The 17,829-nt window shown below is 43.0% G+C and overlaps 2 protein-coding genes across 2 annotated transcripts in view; one reads left to right on the top strand and one right to left on the bottom strand.

Annotated features, from left to right (window-relative positions):
* Positions 1 to 17,829, top strand: part of LOC126561821 (nucleolar GTP-binding protein 1) — a 331,194-nt gene that overhangs the window by 158,778 nt on the left and 154,587 nt on the right. The window lies entirely within an intron of this gene.
* LOC126560979 (protein artichoke-like) lies at positions 13,525 to 16,037 on the bottom strand. Its single transcript, XM_050216929.1, has one exon. The coding sequence runs from the start codon at positions 15,988 to 15,990 to the stop codon at positions 13,525 to 13,527; it is 2,466 nt and encodes an 821-aa protein (XP_050072886.1). The 5' UTR covers positions 15,991 to 16,037.

Raw genomic sequence — 17,829 nt, forward strand, 5'->3', positions numbered from 1 at the left:
GGGCCTCTATTGCTCCAGAAAACCTTCTTTTGTGCACATTTGCTATTCATTCACAGCTGCAGAAAAAAACTTTTCCTGTGGTATGACCTGCGTGACCCACGATGTGCTTGTTACCTTAAATGCCCTGAAACTGCCTTTAAGCTAACTGCCTTCGGCACAAAAAGGAAAAGTTGAACTTTTCCGGTCCGACAGCCTGTAGGCAAAGCTCTCGAAAGCTCGGCTACCATTTTACATCCTTCGGCAGGCAGCGTGGTATGAAAATGCACTGAAGAAAGCGGAATCTGATGATGATGAAGTTGTGAAAGTAAGGGAAACGATTTTCTCTCAAATGTAAGACCATTTGGAAGGTAGAAGAATAATACGCAAGCTGGAAATATTCCAATCTAGCTTTCACTTTTTCTATCTTTTCACAATACAAACTTTTCCCTCAACTCATCACCAAAAGCGGTAGCTCGAGGTCTTGGGCAAAATAAATCAAAAGGATTCAGAAGCTTGATTTATGAAGAAGTGATACGGAACTTCTAGTTCCCCTTTGCACTGGAGTAAACCTCACTACCGGAAACCAAACCAAGTCCAGTTTCCGACAGCACATTTGTGGTGGCTTTCAACAATTTCCCAGCACTTCTAATCGTGCCCGGCAGTGGCACGGCCATTGCTGAAAGTATCAATCATTATGTCAGAGTGAGTTATTCGCCCTTTTCTTTGACCGTTTGTTCTACGGATGACGGATTTGTGCAGTTTTCTGCTATGGGTTTCTTGCTTCTTTAATCGATAGTCGATTCCGGCGTGGAGAATCAAAGTCATGCTTTCTCTGCAGTTCCCTTTTTGAATTGAACTTGTGGGCCACAAATCACTTTGCAAATGGGAAACTAATTAAATCAGCTTACTGAAGTAGAAAATTCGCTTATGTGGCTAACAGAAGAAGCAAAAAAAGCCAGGTAAATGAATTGATTTGTTGAGTTAGATTTAAGAACCGATAAGATGTAATTAATCCGTTTGATTTTTTTTGTGCGTAACCACTCTCCTGCATTTGCATACATTTTGTTTTTATTTAATTACAGCGCGTGTTTTGTGTCTGTAAACTTCTCTAATCTATGCCTATAATTATGAACCGATTCCGACCCAACCTTTCTCAATATCCGCTAGATTACGATCTAAAGCCTAATTAATAAGCCGGGCTTTACCTTCCGGTTGATTGCGTCCTTTACGAGGTAAAGCCAAATTTTAGAATATCCTTACCCAGATTAAGGTACAGACAGTTTCACGGGATCGCAAACCGGTAAACAGGTTATCTTATTCCCTCAGCACCTTTCGGACCATTTACCTGCCAAGTAGGCAATTTTATTTTGCCATATCGAGCCAAACTCGCTGATTCTGCTGATAATAATTTTTGGCAATTTTGGGGGCAAGAAAAGCTTTGGGTCCCGTGCCGTTCTCTAAACTCTTTACCCTCAGCTTTTCGCAACCATTCCTAAAGGCAAAAGCCTCTCTTTTTTAGCCTATCTAGGGGCAGCAATTTTTGTACGATCGTCCTTTCCTTCTGTTGCGCTTTTACACACACTATGCGTGAATTTCGCTTCCCAGTTGTGGACCGGCAATGGACCGTACCGAGCACGAATCATACAACTAGCCAAGTGCAAAAGATCTCCAAACGAACGGCCGAACACAACCGTCCAACACTGGACGCATATTTCAACCGATTTTATGGCGGTGCAGAAACAATAAATTTCATCCGGCAGAATCGGCTTTGTTTATTTTTAATGAAAATTTATTAATACATTTCCACAACCACTCGTCGTTTGGTCTGTGCTTTGCTTTTGCTCAGGCTTTCTCTTCCTGCACTCGCTCCATCTTTTTCACTTTTAAGGTAGTGATCGTTTTTTTTTTTATTTTGCTCTATGTACTAATACAGATAAAAAGGGGTTTCCGTCTCGTTGCGTCATCGTTGTTAAGATAGCGTTTATTACGTGTTTACGTGGGTTTCCTGCTGGCCCTAACCTAAAACGGTGGCGATTCATAATCCTCACAACTCAATAAGCTTTATTTTCACTACGATAGTGGGTGTTTTTTTAAATTTATCTCGATATTATCGATCCTTTTCCACCAGTGGACTCACACAAATGCACATCTCAAGGATATGGGGAAAAATCTCATCAAACGTATCCACATAAATCGATAGATTTGGAACTGTTTCTAAAAATGCATGGTGAAAAGATGGAATTCATCTTTCCTTTCCTGCTTCAAATGAAAAAGAGCACCTTGCATACAAACGTACATACTACAAAACAGTCTTCCTCACACACACACACATTCAAATTTTGTACGGATCAGCAGGTCAACATTCGTTTCCGAATTCGGAAAAGGTCAAAGGCCCGGATCGCCTCACAGGATTTATTCAAATACGGATCAACTTTTACTTTTCCTTCTTGCTACAACCCGTTCGTCTGCCGCCTTCCCTAGCATTTCTCCTCTACCCACCCAGCAATGTTCCATCGAGTTCCACCGATCCTCCCCCATGAAAAAGAGGTTTTTTTTTGGGAATGGAACGAAAGAACTCTTTCCCACAATGTACATGTTTCCTTGTGGGGGGAGCCCACACACTTTCCATCAGAGGTGCAGTTTGGGGAAAAGAATTACGGCGAGGTCAATAGGAACATTTACATTCTATGACCAGCGCTCACCACCACGAACGTAGCCGTAACCTTTGGCATCATTTTGAGGTCTTAAGCATTTGGGTGAATGGGTGGCGATGTACAAAGCAAACCCCATTTAGACGATGTTTTGTTGGTTATCCATCACTACGTGGTCGTAAGGATGGTTGAGGTTTTTTTCCTTTTCGTATCAGTTTTGACTGCATTGGTGTTATGCATTGATACGTTGATGTGAATATGTTTATCGGTTAAGGGTTTTGAAACTACTCGTTTTTCGCTACTTTTCCGTTCGAGGGTTTTCACATTCGTTCATGTAGGCTTAACTTACTAGAATAACTTAAAAACTGTAACTTAAAACCTAAATTGAACATCGAACTTTAATTATTTATAAAATTTGGTTCTTAAAGCGTGTCTGATTGTTTGAATAATAAAAAAAATATGTTAACTATTTGTATGACTTTTGTTATTTTATAAGCATATTCGTTAGATCTCTCTGAAGGGCATTAAGGGACTGAATTCGTTATCCTTCCATCCAGGAGCCTTAAAGACCAATAAGCAATTTATAACAAATATAGACATTTTATAAAATGCCATGCAATTCACCAAAGTGCCAAATATCCTTTCCAGACATTACGCTTACTAACAATTTTCGGTAAAAGCTTTTCTGCTACTCTCTTCTCTCTGCTACTCTCTTGATGCTCGTCTTGACCAACTCTTCCGACTTCTCCGCACCCCAAAACAACAAACAGCTATAATGTGTGGTTCTATAATAGCGACTTATGTCCAAAGTCATTACACCTAATGCTGATTGCAAACTTTGACAACATTTTGTAAAATAACAACATTCCTTCAGCGCTCCATGCAAACGCAAACCCATCAATTTTGACCGAAAGAAAAAAAAAACACAGAACATTCATATCAAACACATTCATTTCATACGGTTTGCTACCTTCCCCAGGGGAGCGTGTGGCCAGACTGTGAAGAGAAATTGCACGCTGCCATATTGAATAATGTAGTCAATCAATTTTCTTCAGCACCGTTGGCCATCCCGCAGGAAATTTTGGACCATTTCGGGTCATACGCAGTTTCCGTGGGTATGTATATTTTTTTTTTTTTGCACTCTCTCCCTGCTGATTCGCAAGCGCCATTCTACTGACTGACCGGGCCCCACAGGGGATGTGGAAGATGATCCACTTCCTGGGTGTAAGTGTGCGTGTTATTTCCTTGCGATCGATGGCTGGAATAACAGCAACAAAATAGCATTCAGCATCAGATGCAAAAAATGATAAACATTTATGCTGAATGATGGACAACATGTGTTTCAGAGGAAGAGAAAAAAGATGTTCAAGCTTTCGTAAGATGAAAAAGTGCCTTCGGAATACACAGAACAGTAGCAAAAAAAAAACCGAACCGGTAAATAGAAACAACTATCCATAACCTGAATCGTTTCCTTGAGGGATTTAAGTAAGCTTTACTTTGCATTAATGTCTGATCCATTGCAGAAACAAGTAATCATTCTAGATATGTATGTGCCCGTTCGTGTGTAAGTAGTTAACCTGCACACCACTGCGGTAAGACTGTGGGAGCCTCTTCAGCGTCATTAAGCTGATGATGGATGACTTTAAGCAAATTCAAAAGAAATTCTACTCTAATCTTAAGCACAGCCATGGTCACTTTGGCGATGGAAACGTTCAGGGACTTGGGACTTTTCTTTTTCCCTACACTACACACACAGACAAAAACCCTAGAACGCTGTACGCTTTATTACAACGTTTAATCATTTTTACTTCCAATGTTTCTCCTGGCCATGTTTGTGTGTTGGATGCTTTTCGGGAAAGGTTTTTTCCTGTACTTTCTGATCTGCTCAAGTTCTTAAAAGCGAGAGCCCGTAAGTACCGTCACACTAAGCCTGCCGACGTTCCCTAACAAGCCTGGCAAGCGTTGGCCGGCTGTGGGTCGCTTAACGCAAGCTTTACTGCTGGTCACTTTCATGGAAGCTTACAGCTACAGAAACTGCTCAAGAAATAAAAAAGAGGAGATAACCAAAAAGCTTTGGTGCGGATTTTATGACGATCGTTCCCTGGGTGACGTTTGGGGTGGTGAAAGCGCAAGAGCGAGAGAGAGAGAGAGAGTGAGAGAAGGAAAATGGGGTACTGTTTTCGGAGAAACAAATCCAGGACCTACCAGCAGAGCCTTTGGTACGGTCACTGCACATTGTTGCGTTCGTGCATGGGATGACCTTTTTGCGTTCTGGCAAAATACCAGCATTCTCTAGAGGAATACGCAATAAGTTTTTGGGGATGCGTGGGTAGGTAGTTTGCTAAGTGTGTGTGTGTGTGAATGTTCTGTGTTCGGAACACAGGCATGAAAAGCTTGTTTGCGTAAGTAGAAGCTTCACAGATCTTGGGGCAATTATTGTTCGGTCAACAAAAATGGAAAAGAAAAAGCTTCGTTCGTAAAGCACATTTCATTTTTATGATCATTTGTTTCCGAATAAGAGAGTCTGTACGGATTCGTCAGTCTTTTGCAACACATTGGATTCGTTTACGGTATCTTATTGTGATGCATAAGGTGGGTTTTTTTTGCAAAGCTCGTTGTTAACATTCGTATCAAATTTAACGATCTATAAACCAACTTCAAAAGCTGTTTGAGAAAAATTTAATTCCCATGATAATAGGAAGCAGAGCGAAGGCAACATTTATTTTTTTTATTTTTTACCTTAAACCTTACATGCTGAAGCAGTTAAACCTTAGCAGCAGCTATAAGCAGTTTAAGAAGTCTACCATCGAAACGAAAATACAATCGACCAACGACTTGCAACGTATGTCACGTCATGACAATCAAATAACATTATAAGACATTAAATTGTATCAATAAGATGCTTTTTTTTAAGTCTTGCAGATGATAAGGTGTGTTTTCAAGTAAAGATTTAGCAAATTTCAAGGCTTTTTAAGCTCAACAAACTCAAGAGGATGTGACCTTTCATTCCTCGCATTTTTGATATGCAAATGGGGATACGATCCAGATGGGATGTGATACGTGCACCTTTTATCAGAAATTTTATTTTATAACAGACTTAAATTAATTTGAGCTCTTTAAACGATATCTGGTTTGCTCTTAATAATTTATTATAAGCAATCTATTGTATTGCAAATTATTCAATTCAACTCCACAAGCCCATCGATTTGCCATGTGTTTAATTGACACTATTCTATTTCTTTCTTCCTCAGGCACATCCACTTGCTACCTACCGAGAAGCTCAATATTGCAACCAACAGGTAATTGCACAACAATAAAATAAAACCCGAAAGGTTTCTGCATGCAGTGTAATTATTTAAAGTAATATTTTTTTCATGAGACAGACAATTCTACTGCCCTCGTCCTTTTGAGATAAGTTGAACTGTTGAGTGTTATAATAATTTTGTAAAATTTGAAGAAAATCAAAAGTAAAACAAATGCTAGCTAACAAGAAAGTATAACACTATTCTAACTCTCTCCTAAGACATAAAAAAACATCGTTAAATTCTGATTATATGAAAGGCTCTGTTTGTATCTTTCGATTCATCTTAATCATTATTTGGTTTCGATTGCTTGAATGAAAAAAAAAAATTTTTTATCGATTTGTACCTTCCTATGGCTTATGCACGTGCCACGAAGGAAACTCATTTGTCGATCACCAATTACTAGTTAAGGAAATAAAATTAAATAAAATTAAAAAAACCCCCCGCAAGGGGTTTATTTGTTGGCCTTCCGCAGCAGAATCCGGGACCACTCTAGGTTCCGCGCCGTCGCCCACCAATCCGTTATCCCGGCCTTGATGGCGGATCATTCCACCTCAATCTGGGCCTACCGCACCTGCTCTGTCCGTGTGGACGCCCTAAAAGGACTTTCTGAGCTGGATCGTCCGGTGCCATGCGTATCACATGGCCAGCCTATCGGAGCCTGGCGAGCCTAATTCGCTGCACGACGGTGAGGTCGTCATACAGTTCGTACAGCTCGTCGTTGTAGTGGCTCCTCCATTATCCTTCCACACATACGGAACCAACAATCCGTCTGACCATCTTCCTCTCGAACGCGGCTAAGAGGGCTTCGTCTTGTTTTGGACAGGGTCCATGTCTCAGAGGCGTATGTGAGTACTGGGACTATAAAGATACAGTCCCAGCTTCGACCGTCGCGACAGGTTTTTGAGGTGAGATGTTTCCTCAGGCTGTAGACTGACCGACTGGCTGCCCGCATCTTAGTGCGCTACTCCGTCTCTATGCTGTTTTCGGTGCCGTAAAAGGTTTTAGAGTGAAAATTTAGTTCCATCGCTCTGCCACCTGCGTTTCAAACTGGGTTCGGAGAGTGTGGCACAAAGAAAAGAAAAGGTTCTGCTATGAACAATTTCAAAAAGAACTTTGCCCTTGATGCGTTTTCACTGCCTGAATTAGTTTAAAGTCTCCGTAGACGAGTTATTTATCATTAAGTTTATCGTACATAAGAATATCGTGTGAAAAGGATGTTTGAACTGTGTTGGAGCTCATTACACCATAAAACCGTACGCTATTTATCGCAGATTTCTTCTGGAAACTCTAGCTACAAACAAGTTAATGATAGAAAATTGGTCGTCGTCCTAGGTGAAAATTCGCTACTTATAGGAAAAGAGTTTATCAACCAAAACTCGTGTCTTTTAGTAAGAGTGTTATTTTTTTATTCCGCAAGAACGAATTGGCCGACTTAACCGTAATGTTGCTAAAGGCATAATGATAAAAGACTACTTCGCAGTTAATTTATTCTTAAAATACTTTTTCCCTAAACATATCCCTACCATCAAATGATTCCATAGAATAAAATTCCCTACCATACCTAAATGTGGCTTGTTGACTGGTTCCCAAATGAATAATTCGAGAAAAATTTAACCCTACTGTTGAATTTTTCTCCAAACCAAACCGCACTTATTAGAAACCACTATACCATGGAAATGATTTTCTATTTTCATCTGCCCCATATGTCAAGAGCTCAATGTAAAAAGTCGTATTTACGAACTCTTGTTGATATTACTGCTTCCGCTTATACCATTATGGAAAAAAACGACCTACCAAGCACAGAGAACTTTTCTTGCACTGATCTTGCCAAAAGTTTCCTCTCACCCACAGCAAGACACGTCACAAGCACAAGCAAACGAAAGATAAACGTAATGGGAAATAATACAGCAACAAAAACTCATACCAGCAAGTACCTTTTTAATGGTATTTGTACTCCCAACAGATTGTTTTTGCCTTCACAATGGTATAAATCAACCAGGAAGTCATGCATGAAATGAGCACACTTTTGGAAAATCGTTTCCAGTTCAATGTGTAGACATTGAAAGGCTACTGATATTTCTCCTGAAGGTAAGATTCAGCTTTGACGTTCGAAAGCCAATCTCTGCAAAATGCACAAAGCTCGAATTTGTGGTCCAGTAACTATTTCCGTATGCGCTAAGAACTAAAAATTTTCAGGAAAAAGTTTGTCTTGTCAATCAGTCAATCTTGCCGGTAGCAAACGAAGGATAAATCGTGTCCCGTTTTCGTTTCGTATGTTGCACCGTCGTTTCGCAATGTGTAGTGTTCCTGCTTTTCTATTCAATCACTCAAGCACACAATTCTTCAGAAGGAACACATTTCAACTGGGTGAGGGTTTGTCTACGTGTGCTTTTTCCAACCGATACCGACTCTCTTGCACACGCGGCACGATGGGGACAATTATGGTGCGCTAGCTCGTATTTCACGTTCACCGTTTCATTGTGAGTGTAGGGAAAGTGCAGCTGGTTTGTCTATTTCTAACCTACCATCGTGTAGGGTGCATGTAGAAGGTGTCACACTATCCACATGTACCGTCGGCGGAAGCAATCCATTTTTGGAGCGCTCCGTTGTGTAATATGCTAATTCGAGCAAAACGACCATTTGCATTTTGCCGGTGCGGTGTGTAAGATGAAAGAAAGCGGATGGCGATGCGTTTTTTATTTGTGTGTGGATGTGCAGGTTCGGTTTGTTTCCTTAGACTGGAAATGGCTGCGAGCGTTGAGCAGTATGTTGGTGATGGTTTCCATCTGCGAAGAGCCCGCGACATGGTCTTCGTTTTGAGAAGGTTAGGCAAGAAAAGTGTAATGTTATGAGTTGAATTAGGAAAAACGAATGCATTCTTAAAGTTAATACACAATTTCAAAGCACAGTAATATTGGACATAGGAAAAAATACATCTCATTTCAGCATAAACAGTTAGTAAATAACTGTGATCTATTTCGAAAGAACTCTTTGATTAATTTATTTGTAATGTTTTATAAAAGCTTGTCAAGTTATAGTACACACCGTAGTTGAAATCATGCTCTTATTCTTTTTTTATGTCTAAATACAAAATATAAAAAAATAATATTTCATTATTGTAATACTAACGATTCTGTGCAATAAATTTTGCAAGTCCCTAATGTGTAACAAGTCTTGCATCACGGAGAAAATATCCATTTCATCTACAACTTAAGTACAGTGACTTAAACGAAAATCCGTACACTTTGAAATCCAACAATTGCTCACCTATGAGGAAAATTTTCTTCAACTTTTTATTATCCGGTTACTTCACTTCACTTATCACTAAAAATGAGCAGAATTTCTAGATTAATATAAAAAGGAGTCATAATTGTTTAGTCCCAAGTTAGAAGAAAAAAATATTTTAAGGTGTCCAGATTTCCGTTTGCGTCACTGTACACACTTCTTGGCAAAGACCATTCACGTTTACCGATTGTTGCGCGTACGCGCGCGTACTCCACCCCGGGGAAAACAGTTCCGGGAAGCTATTTATGAACCTATCGCGACCACCACCCGACCGGATCGTACGCTAACGATTGCACCGGATCGGAACGACACCCGGACATTGGCAACTATGAATTCGTTGACCTAAATTTATCCCAATTTGCATTAATAAATTACCCATCTTCCGCCAGGGCAGCGCGGGAGCGAAAACAAACCGCCACTGACAACGCGCCCAGGACGCGGCACGCGTCTTACACCGACAAAGGGACGATTTCCCCGTGCCGATAGGAAACCGTGACGCTAGATGAGCCACATTTACGTGGCATTGTTTGTGAAATGATCGCAGTAGCCCATCATCAGGGTGGGCTTCTAGCCTGCCAAACTTCAAACCAACTCGACAACATGGCTCAGATAACGATCGTGACAATAAATTTCTTTCCCATGGCATCTTCCCCGGGGCCTTCCACGGTTGGAGTTTGTTGCTTCATTAGAGCTGGCAGGCGACAAGAGATGTGGGTCGTTTCGAGACCGCTTTTCGATGAGCTTTTTTTTTGAGGGTTGGGGGAGGGCGAGGAGGTGTTTGTTGTTATTACGCGTGCGTTCGGTCTTGGCGACAGTGGCAGTGGGTTGAAATCCTGCAAAAAGAATGTGTCCCCAGACGATAGTGAGAGTGACTCGATGACTCGATGCTCTCGGTGTACAATCCGGCCCCAATGTACAGCATCGCCCCACACCAGGGAAATGTGTTACGGATCCGCTTAACAATGGAAGGACAGATTTTCGTCCTTATTATTATTGCACCTTCCATTAACCTTCTTTTGGCACCTCTTCTTCTTAACCATACTCTGCTGGAAAGTGTTTTCCCGTAAGGAAGCAGCACGAAGGAAATGAAATGAATAAAAAGTAATTTCATCCACTTACGTGCGCAGTTGCTGGGAGGGTTGGTATTAGGCCCATTGCGATGTTGGGATGACTGGGTGTCTTATTCGGGCTCCCCAATTTCCTTAAACGGATTGAAGGTGTGAAAAAGACGATTCATTTGTTGCAATGGCGGTGTGCGGGGTTGTGCGTTACGCATTTTCCAGAGTGAATAAATTTCTTACTACCGTAAGCTGCTTTATATGGGGAGTGGCGTTTAGTGCGGGGTGGCTGTTTTTTTGGGGATTTTTGCATATTTATTTCATTTTATGATAAATCTGGAAGGAACGAATAGAAAGATATGCAAAAGAGTGCTCTACGCTCAGCTTTACAATCATAGAAATGCAATTTAATGATTTTCCTAATAAACATTGAATATTGAACCTACTTCACAAAATGACGACCCATCATCCTACAAAAGGTTTTGATCCATATAATCTATATAATCAGGCGTCCACTCTAAAGGCTTTCCCTTCTCCAGAAGTGTCAAAGTCTTTTAGATATTTCACTGATCATATTTGACCCGCACAAAGTGTGACTCATAAGCCGTTTTTTTTTTTTGTGGCATGGATTGAACAGACCATACGAAACTATTTCTCAGAGTTCAATCCATATTCTCGTCATACCGTAAATAATCTGATGAAGCTTTCAAATTTCAACCATGTGTAGTCGACGAGCATCCCTGTGGACCAACCACCAGCGATGGCAGAGTGAGCGCACAAAACATCGGAACATTTTGTCAGTTTTTTTGTCGAAAAGTTTAAGGTTTTTTTGTGATCGAGACGCAGAACACAAGGATCTCTATTCTCAAGAATGGAAGATCATATATCCATCTTCTTGAACATCTTCAAACTTTTTCTTCTTCTTGACCTGCGTCGACATAGCCAGGTCTTCAATCAGTTTCCAGGAAACCTGATCTAGGGCTGCAGTCCTCCATCCAAGGCTGCATCCGATCTCCGACAGCTTAGACTCCACTTGATCCAGCCAACGAGCTCGCCGTGCTCCTCTACGCCTCGTGCCGAACGAGTCGCTGACAAGCACCTTCTTGGTGGGACATGAGTCTGGCATCCTCATCACGTGCCCCAGCCAACGTATCCTTAGCACCTGCCGTTCGAAAATGGCGAGTGCATTGGCGTCCTCCGTCAGCATACTCCAAGACTCGTACCCGTAGAGGACTACCGGAGGTATCAAGGGGCGGTAAATCGTGCATTTTGTGTGTTGTTGGAGTCTTCTGGATCGCAGGAGTTTGTGGTGTCCGTATTAGGCACGATTCGCCTGAACAATGCGCCTTCGGATTTCGCTGCTTAAGTTGTTGTCCGAAGTTACCACCTCGAGATCGTCACCGTCAACTGATACTCTGCTTCCGAGTCGGGCTCTATCACGGTCCGAGCCTCCGGCAAGCAGGTATTTTGTCTTCGTCGATGCTCCATTCAATTCTATTGGCCTCGCGTTTCAGTCGGGTGCATGCCTCACACACCACCGCAGTTGTCCGTCCGATGATGTCGATGTAATCCGTGAAGCCAAGGAATTAGAGAGATCAGGTGAAAATCGTGCCCCGGATGTCGAAGCCCGCGCTTCGCATGACACCCTCCACAGCGATGTTGAACAACAAACAGGAAAGTTCGTCCCCTTGCCTCAGACCCCAGTGAGATTCGAACGATTCCGACAGCATGCTCGAAACTCTCACCTTGCACTGCATCCCGTCCATAATGGCCTTTAGCAGCCGTACCAGCTTCCCAGGGAATCCGCACTGCTGCATGGTGCTCCATAGTTTGGTTCGATCTATGGTATCGTAGGCCGCCTTGAAGTCAATGAACAGGTGGTGTGTAGGGATCTGGTGCTCCCGGCATTTTTGGAGGATCTGACGTATAGTGAAGATTTGGTCGGTTGTCGATTTGCCTCCTACAAATCCAGCTTGGTAGCTTCCGACGAAATCTGTAGCAAGGGGCTCCAGTCTGCAGAAGAGTATTCGGGACAGGATCTTATAGGCAGGACAGGATCTGTCGCCCTTTTTGTATACCGGGTGTTTGACACCCTGTTTCCATTCATCCGGTAGTTCTTCCTGATCCCAAATCTTAACAATCAGCCGATGCATGATGGCGGAAATCCTCTTCGAACCCATCTTGAACAGTTCGGCCAACAGCCCATTGCTGCCAGCTGATTTGTTGCATTTCATACTATTCTATATATCTTCATACTATTCACACATCTACTGTTTTGAGCCTGAGTCAATAACTATAGCCCATTGAACAAAATTGCAAACAATTCCTTTAATTCTCCTTAATTTTCCCTGTAAAAATCTGTAAAGTTATTTGACTGTTTTCAACAATTACTCCACACTTTCATCTTGACTGAAAATTGCAACTGATAGCCTCACTGAGACAGTGACCCCACTAGGTAGATTTCATTCATGTGCAAAACACACACACACCAACTGATTTATGACTTCATCAGCAGCACATGCAAATTAATGCTCAAACATTAAAAAGTGGATGTGTGACCTGTTCGTTCTCATTCGATACAAAAAGGACACAACTGAATCCCATCTAGGACACACACAAAAAACCTCCAAACTATTGCATTAGCTTACTTTTTTCTTCTTTTAACACCATTTCGCTTCAATTTCAGAAGGTTCAACTTTTCTGCCATATAAAATGCTAAAACAGCTGACCCATCGCCAGGTCCACAGACACACCGCTCTAGAACTAATTAAACTTTCACCCTCATTTAGGTGCCATGTTCCACTAATAGCGGCGCAAAGTCTTTCGCCAAAAACCTCGCCCGCAGCGTTACTTTGGCCTCACCGTGCCAGTAGAACGCCTCACACACTCCATCACCGTCCATCCGCCCATGGCCCATCCGGAGGGCAGAATGATTGATAGTAATGGAAGTTGCCAACTTTTCAAGCTAAAGGCTCTCTCCCTACACCCTCGCCGGCTGGACACAGTTCCAATGGTGTCACTAAACTACACCTCGCACACACACACACATACGCGCATGCATGCTCAAGTCATCGTTTCCATCGTACCGGGTTGATTAACTTTACATGACATTTTACAAATAAAGCTTCATTGATACAGCACCGTCATCCCGTAACAAAGCCAATTCAAAAGCGACATTTATGAGTTCCAGGTTTTATTTAGACACCTTACGTACGGGGCTATAAATAGTTGAGCAGCAGCACGAGCTCATTCCGTTACGCTAACGATTAGATTTTGCACCACGCACAAGCTCAGAAAGCTTTCCGCCAACGGTTCCTCGAGGGGATTTTCCGACAGATCAAGCGTCTCGAGCTTGAACCGATTCACCTGACCCAACGTTGGGAGCGTGCGTATGTTATTTCTGGACACAATTAGCGTCCTCAGTTGCTTCAGCTGGTAAATCTGCTCGAATGGAAATGTGTTTAGCCGGTTTTCTGATACGTTAAGCACGCTAATCGTTTGCAGGTCGAAAATGCGCGGATCGAGCTGCTCCAGCAGATTATCGGCCAGGTGAAGGTGTTCGAGGCCAAATTTGGATTCCGTGGTGTGGTCCAGGGAAAGTGATGCAATTTGATTGGCATTAGCTATCAAGATGCGATAGTGCGGGCGAACAGTCAAACGGTTCAATCGATTACCGGAAACATCGAGTTGGGTGATGAACTCGTTACGCTGCAGTATATCGATGTCCTGAAGGTGGCGATTGTTGGAAAGGTTAAGCATCTTAATTGGAACATCCGCGAGGAAAACTGCATCGGCGATGTAGTGTATTGCATTTCCTGCGAGCGAAAGGAACTGGAGCGAATGTTCCGCGGAGAGCAGCTCAGGCTGTAGTTGGGTGATACGATTGCCTTCAAGATTGATGGAATGAAGCAACACTAACTCCAAGAACCAATCCGGGTTGGCGATTTCTAGCATATTGAAGGAAAGGTTAATATCTTCCAATCGCAGACAGTCAGCGAAGAAGTTGGACGCAAGATTGGAAAGTTCGTTGTTGGTGAATGAGACATGGGAAAGGTTTGTTTGCCCTTTAAGCAGTAAAGGTGGGAAGGTTCTTAATGGCGAGTTGCTTATTTCTAACCGCTGCAACTTAACACGCTGCAAAGCATCCTCCTCGATGTGCACCAAAACACTCGAACTAAGCTCCAACCGTGTCAGGTGCGGTAGAAATGTGAAGCTCGTCGAGCGAAGAATTCTCAACAGGGTGTCCCTGAGCACCAGAACTTCCGTTTGTTGATACCACCGGAACTGATACCCATCACCCAGATCCGACACATTATTGCCACTCAGATCGAGCGCAAGAATGGGCCCAGCAAGTGCAGGCACCACCGAAAGTTTGTTCGAAGCAACGCTCACTGTAACCGGATCCGTTCTTTCCGAGCTGCGTGGAGCGAGAAACCGCTCCAAACAATCCATCGATGGGAGCGAATTGTTCGCCAAGTTGAGAGCTGTCAGGTGGGAAAAGTTTCGTGCACAAAGCTCCTGCCACGAAGCGATACGATTGCTGGCGGCTGATAATTCTAACAATCCGTCCAACACCAGCCCCGCCGGCTCGAGGGAACTGATTCCGTTTGCGTCCACATGCAGGTAGAGTAGTTTCGTGCCGGAAAGCATCCAATCGTCGAGCGTTTTCAGTTGGTTGCCGTTTAGATTTAAATACTCCACCGGCGAACGGTGGAAAATGGCTGGCTCGAGGGCGCTCAGTTGGTTGTAGGATAAGTCAACCGAATGGAGACGCTCCAGCCCGGAGAAGGTGTTCGTCCTTAACACCGACAGCCGGTTGTGGGAGAGCGTCACGTGCTGCAGCGCGTGGTTCGTGTGGAACAGCATCGGCGAAAGTTCCGTGATACGATTATAATCCAAGTAAATGGTTTCCAATTTCGGCAAGCCCTCGAAGACACTCGGTTCGATCGTTGCAATCTCATTACCATAAAGGTATAGGCACAGTACCAGTGTCGCGTTCGTGGTTGAGCCGGTGGACCACTTTCCCAGCGCCGGCAAACGATTGTTTTGAAGCTGCACGTCGGAGGATTTAAGAAAGCCCGAATGGAAGTTCGCAATTCTATTGCCCTCGAGCAAAAGCTGCGTAAACAGTGGTTGATCGCGTAACGTTTCTGCCGGCAGTTTGGTAAGCCGATTGTTTCGTAAGTTTAGCAGCTCAAGATGCCGCAATCCTGCAAACAGGTCCACCGGCAGGTGCTCGAGTAGGTTATCTGCGAGGCTCAACTCCACCAGCTCCCTGTTCGAGGTGAACAGTTTTGATGGGAGGGATTTGAAAAAATTATCACTCAAATCGAGTCGTTGAAGCTTACGGAGAACGGCAAACGTGTTGGCTGGTAGCGTTTCGAATAGATTTCCTCCGAGGTAAAGCTCTCGCAGGACGCTCAACGAATAGAAAACGGACCCATTAAGCAGCTTGATATAATTGTAGCTTAAATCGAACACTTCTAGCCGACTGTCGGATGGCAGCGCTGTTCCATCGAACGAGGTGAGCCGATTCGAACTTATGTTAAGCACCTTAAGCTCCCATAGGGAGGCGAATGTGTGTGGAGGCAGCAAGTTGATAAAATTACTCCCAAGCGATAAGCTTCGCAGATGACCTAGGCTTAAAAACTCATCACCCGCAACGGCGACAGTTTCCAATCGGTTGTTACTGATTGAAAGGGTTTCGAGCATCGGTAGAACGGAGAGTGCTTCCTGCGGTATGGATGTGAGCAGGTTATGGTCCAGGTTGAGAACGGTAAGCTTTCCCGCTGATGCAAACACGTTTCTTGGGAGCGACTGTATTCGTGCGTTGAGGTAAAGATGCGTCAAGTTAGGGAAGGACTTTAGGAAACTTGATTCAAATATTTTCGACGGTGACGACGATTCATCTATGACGAGTGTAGTCGCGTTGGCAAATTCGGTTTCATCCAGCTCAAGCTCTTCCTCTGACGTGATTTGTGTTGTAGACTCACTCTGCACTTCACTTTTAGCTGCTATTACTAGCAAAGTGCATAACAGCAGACAGACGAATTTAAGGTACCTGTTGATGTGAAGTTTGGTTTTTCAAGAAATATTTTTTAACTCATTTCAAAATTTTTATATGTGAACACTTACACGCACATCTTCGACCGTTTTTTCATAATCACTAGCGCACTTCTGCTAATCATCCACACCAGACCTGACCTATCAAACGACTGCCGTTGCCAGTTTCATTCCGAGCAATCCTGCGATGCGTACCAATCCAAGGTCGTTGCCGTTGAGATAACCGACTGACCGCTGATCAGGAAATAGTGGGCCCGTTATAGCTTCATACCCCACAATCAGCACTGGAAGCTGATAAAGTACTATCAATTTGAAAATAATTATGGTCAATCATGCGTATTTGTTATTATTTTTAATTTAACAACTTTGAAACGATTAACAATAACCACGTTATAGCACAATTTTTCGTGCTATAATGTCATCTTAATTACAACCATAAAGAACTATCAATCAATGCAATTGCCCGGTTTAATTGAAAACGCGCTTCAAGAGCGACCCCTGGCCTCTGGTAGGTCACGATAAAAAAATGCTCATCAATCTATCAAGGCTGGGCCGACCTGGTGAACAGCGATTCATGTTTGAAACGATTTTTCTGTCATAAAACATCAAAAGAAAGCAATTACACCATTGCCGCCGGAATATGGTGTCACAACAAGCAGGAATTTTATTCCGCCCGAAATTGCATCTTAATTACGGCATCTTTCAGCGGTTGGCAAACGCAAGCGAGTTGTTTTTATTTGTTGAATCCATTTAAAACGAACTTAACCGTGGGAATGACCCAGCAGAGAAGGTCCAGTGTCGTCCGGTTTCATGAAAAAAGGATCAAGGGACGGGTTGCAAAATCTAATTCTCTTTTCGTTTGCTCTTTTCTTTTCTTTTTGGCACGAACCGAAGGAGAGGACGCTTCTTTTCCCGCCCACTCCAACAAAACTGGCCATATGTTTCTAATGAAGCGAAAATTCATTCTTATGCCATCAGTTTGCTGCCTTCTGTGCCAAGCAGCAGCAAAAAAAGTTGTGCTGTAGACGATTGAGAAAAAAAAATGAAACAGATCGCTTTTCCTATTTTTTCAGTTTGTTTTTTCCCCCGCAAGGAATCTTGCATTTCCGTTTGCAATACAAGGGAACTGTGTGTGTGTGTGTGTGTGTGAGAACAATTATTATAGCATGCCGTTTGCCGTGGGACCACAAATGAATTGTCCACCAGGGTACGACAGCGTTCAAGAGTGGGTCGTGCGGTGAGGGCACTGTGGTTCTTTTATGTTCCTATTAAGGGAAAAATATTGCCATGATTTCCGATTATTTTGCCATAAATTTTCACTGATCCTTTTCGGCACGTTTTTCCCCCCTGTTGCACTAAACCAGCCTGGCTAACGGGACTGGGATGGTTATTGTTTCTAAAGAATATAAAAAAAAACGAAGCAAATGCCGTCCCTTAGGACGTCATGAATCACACCGCTTTGATCGGTTAAGGTCAGCTCGCTTCCAG

This window comes from Anopheles maculipalpis, chromosome 3RL (assembly GCF_943734695.1).
Source record: "Anopheles maculipalpis chromosome 3RL, idAnoMacuDA_375_x, whole genome shotgun sequence".
NCBI lineage: Eukaryota > Metazoa > Arthropoda > Insecta > Diptera > Culicidae > Anopheles > Anopheles maculipalpis.

What these genes read in the sequence shown, in the direction of transcription:
- LOC126560979 (XM_050216929.1), bottom strand. Translation starts at nt 15,990, where the DNA reads ATGCTCGAAACCCTTTCAATCAGTAACAACCGATTGGAAACTGTCGCC.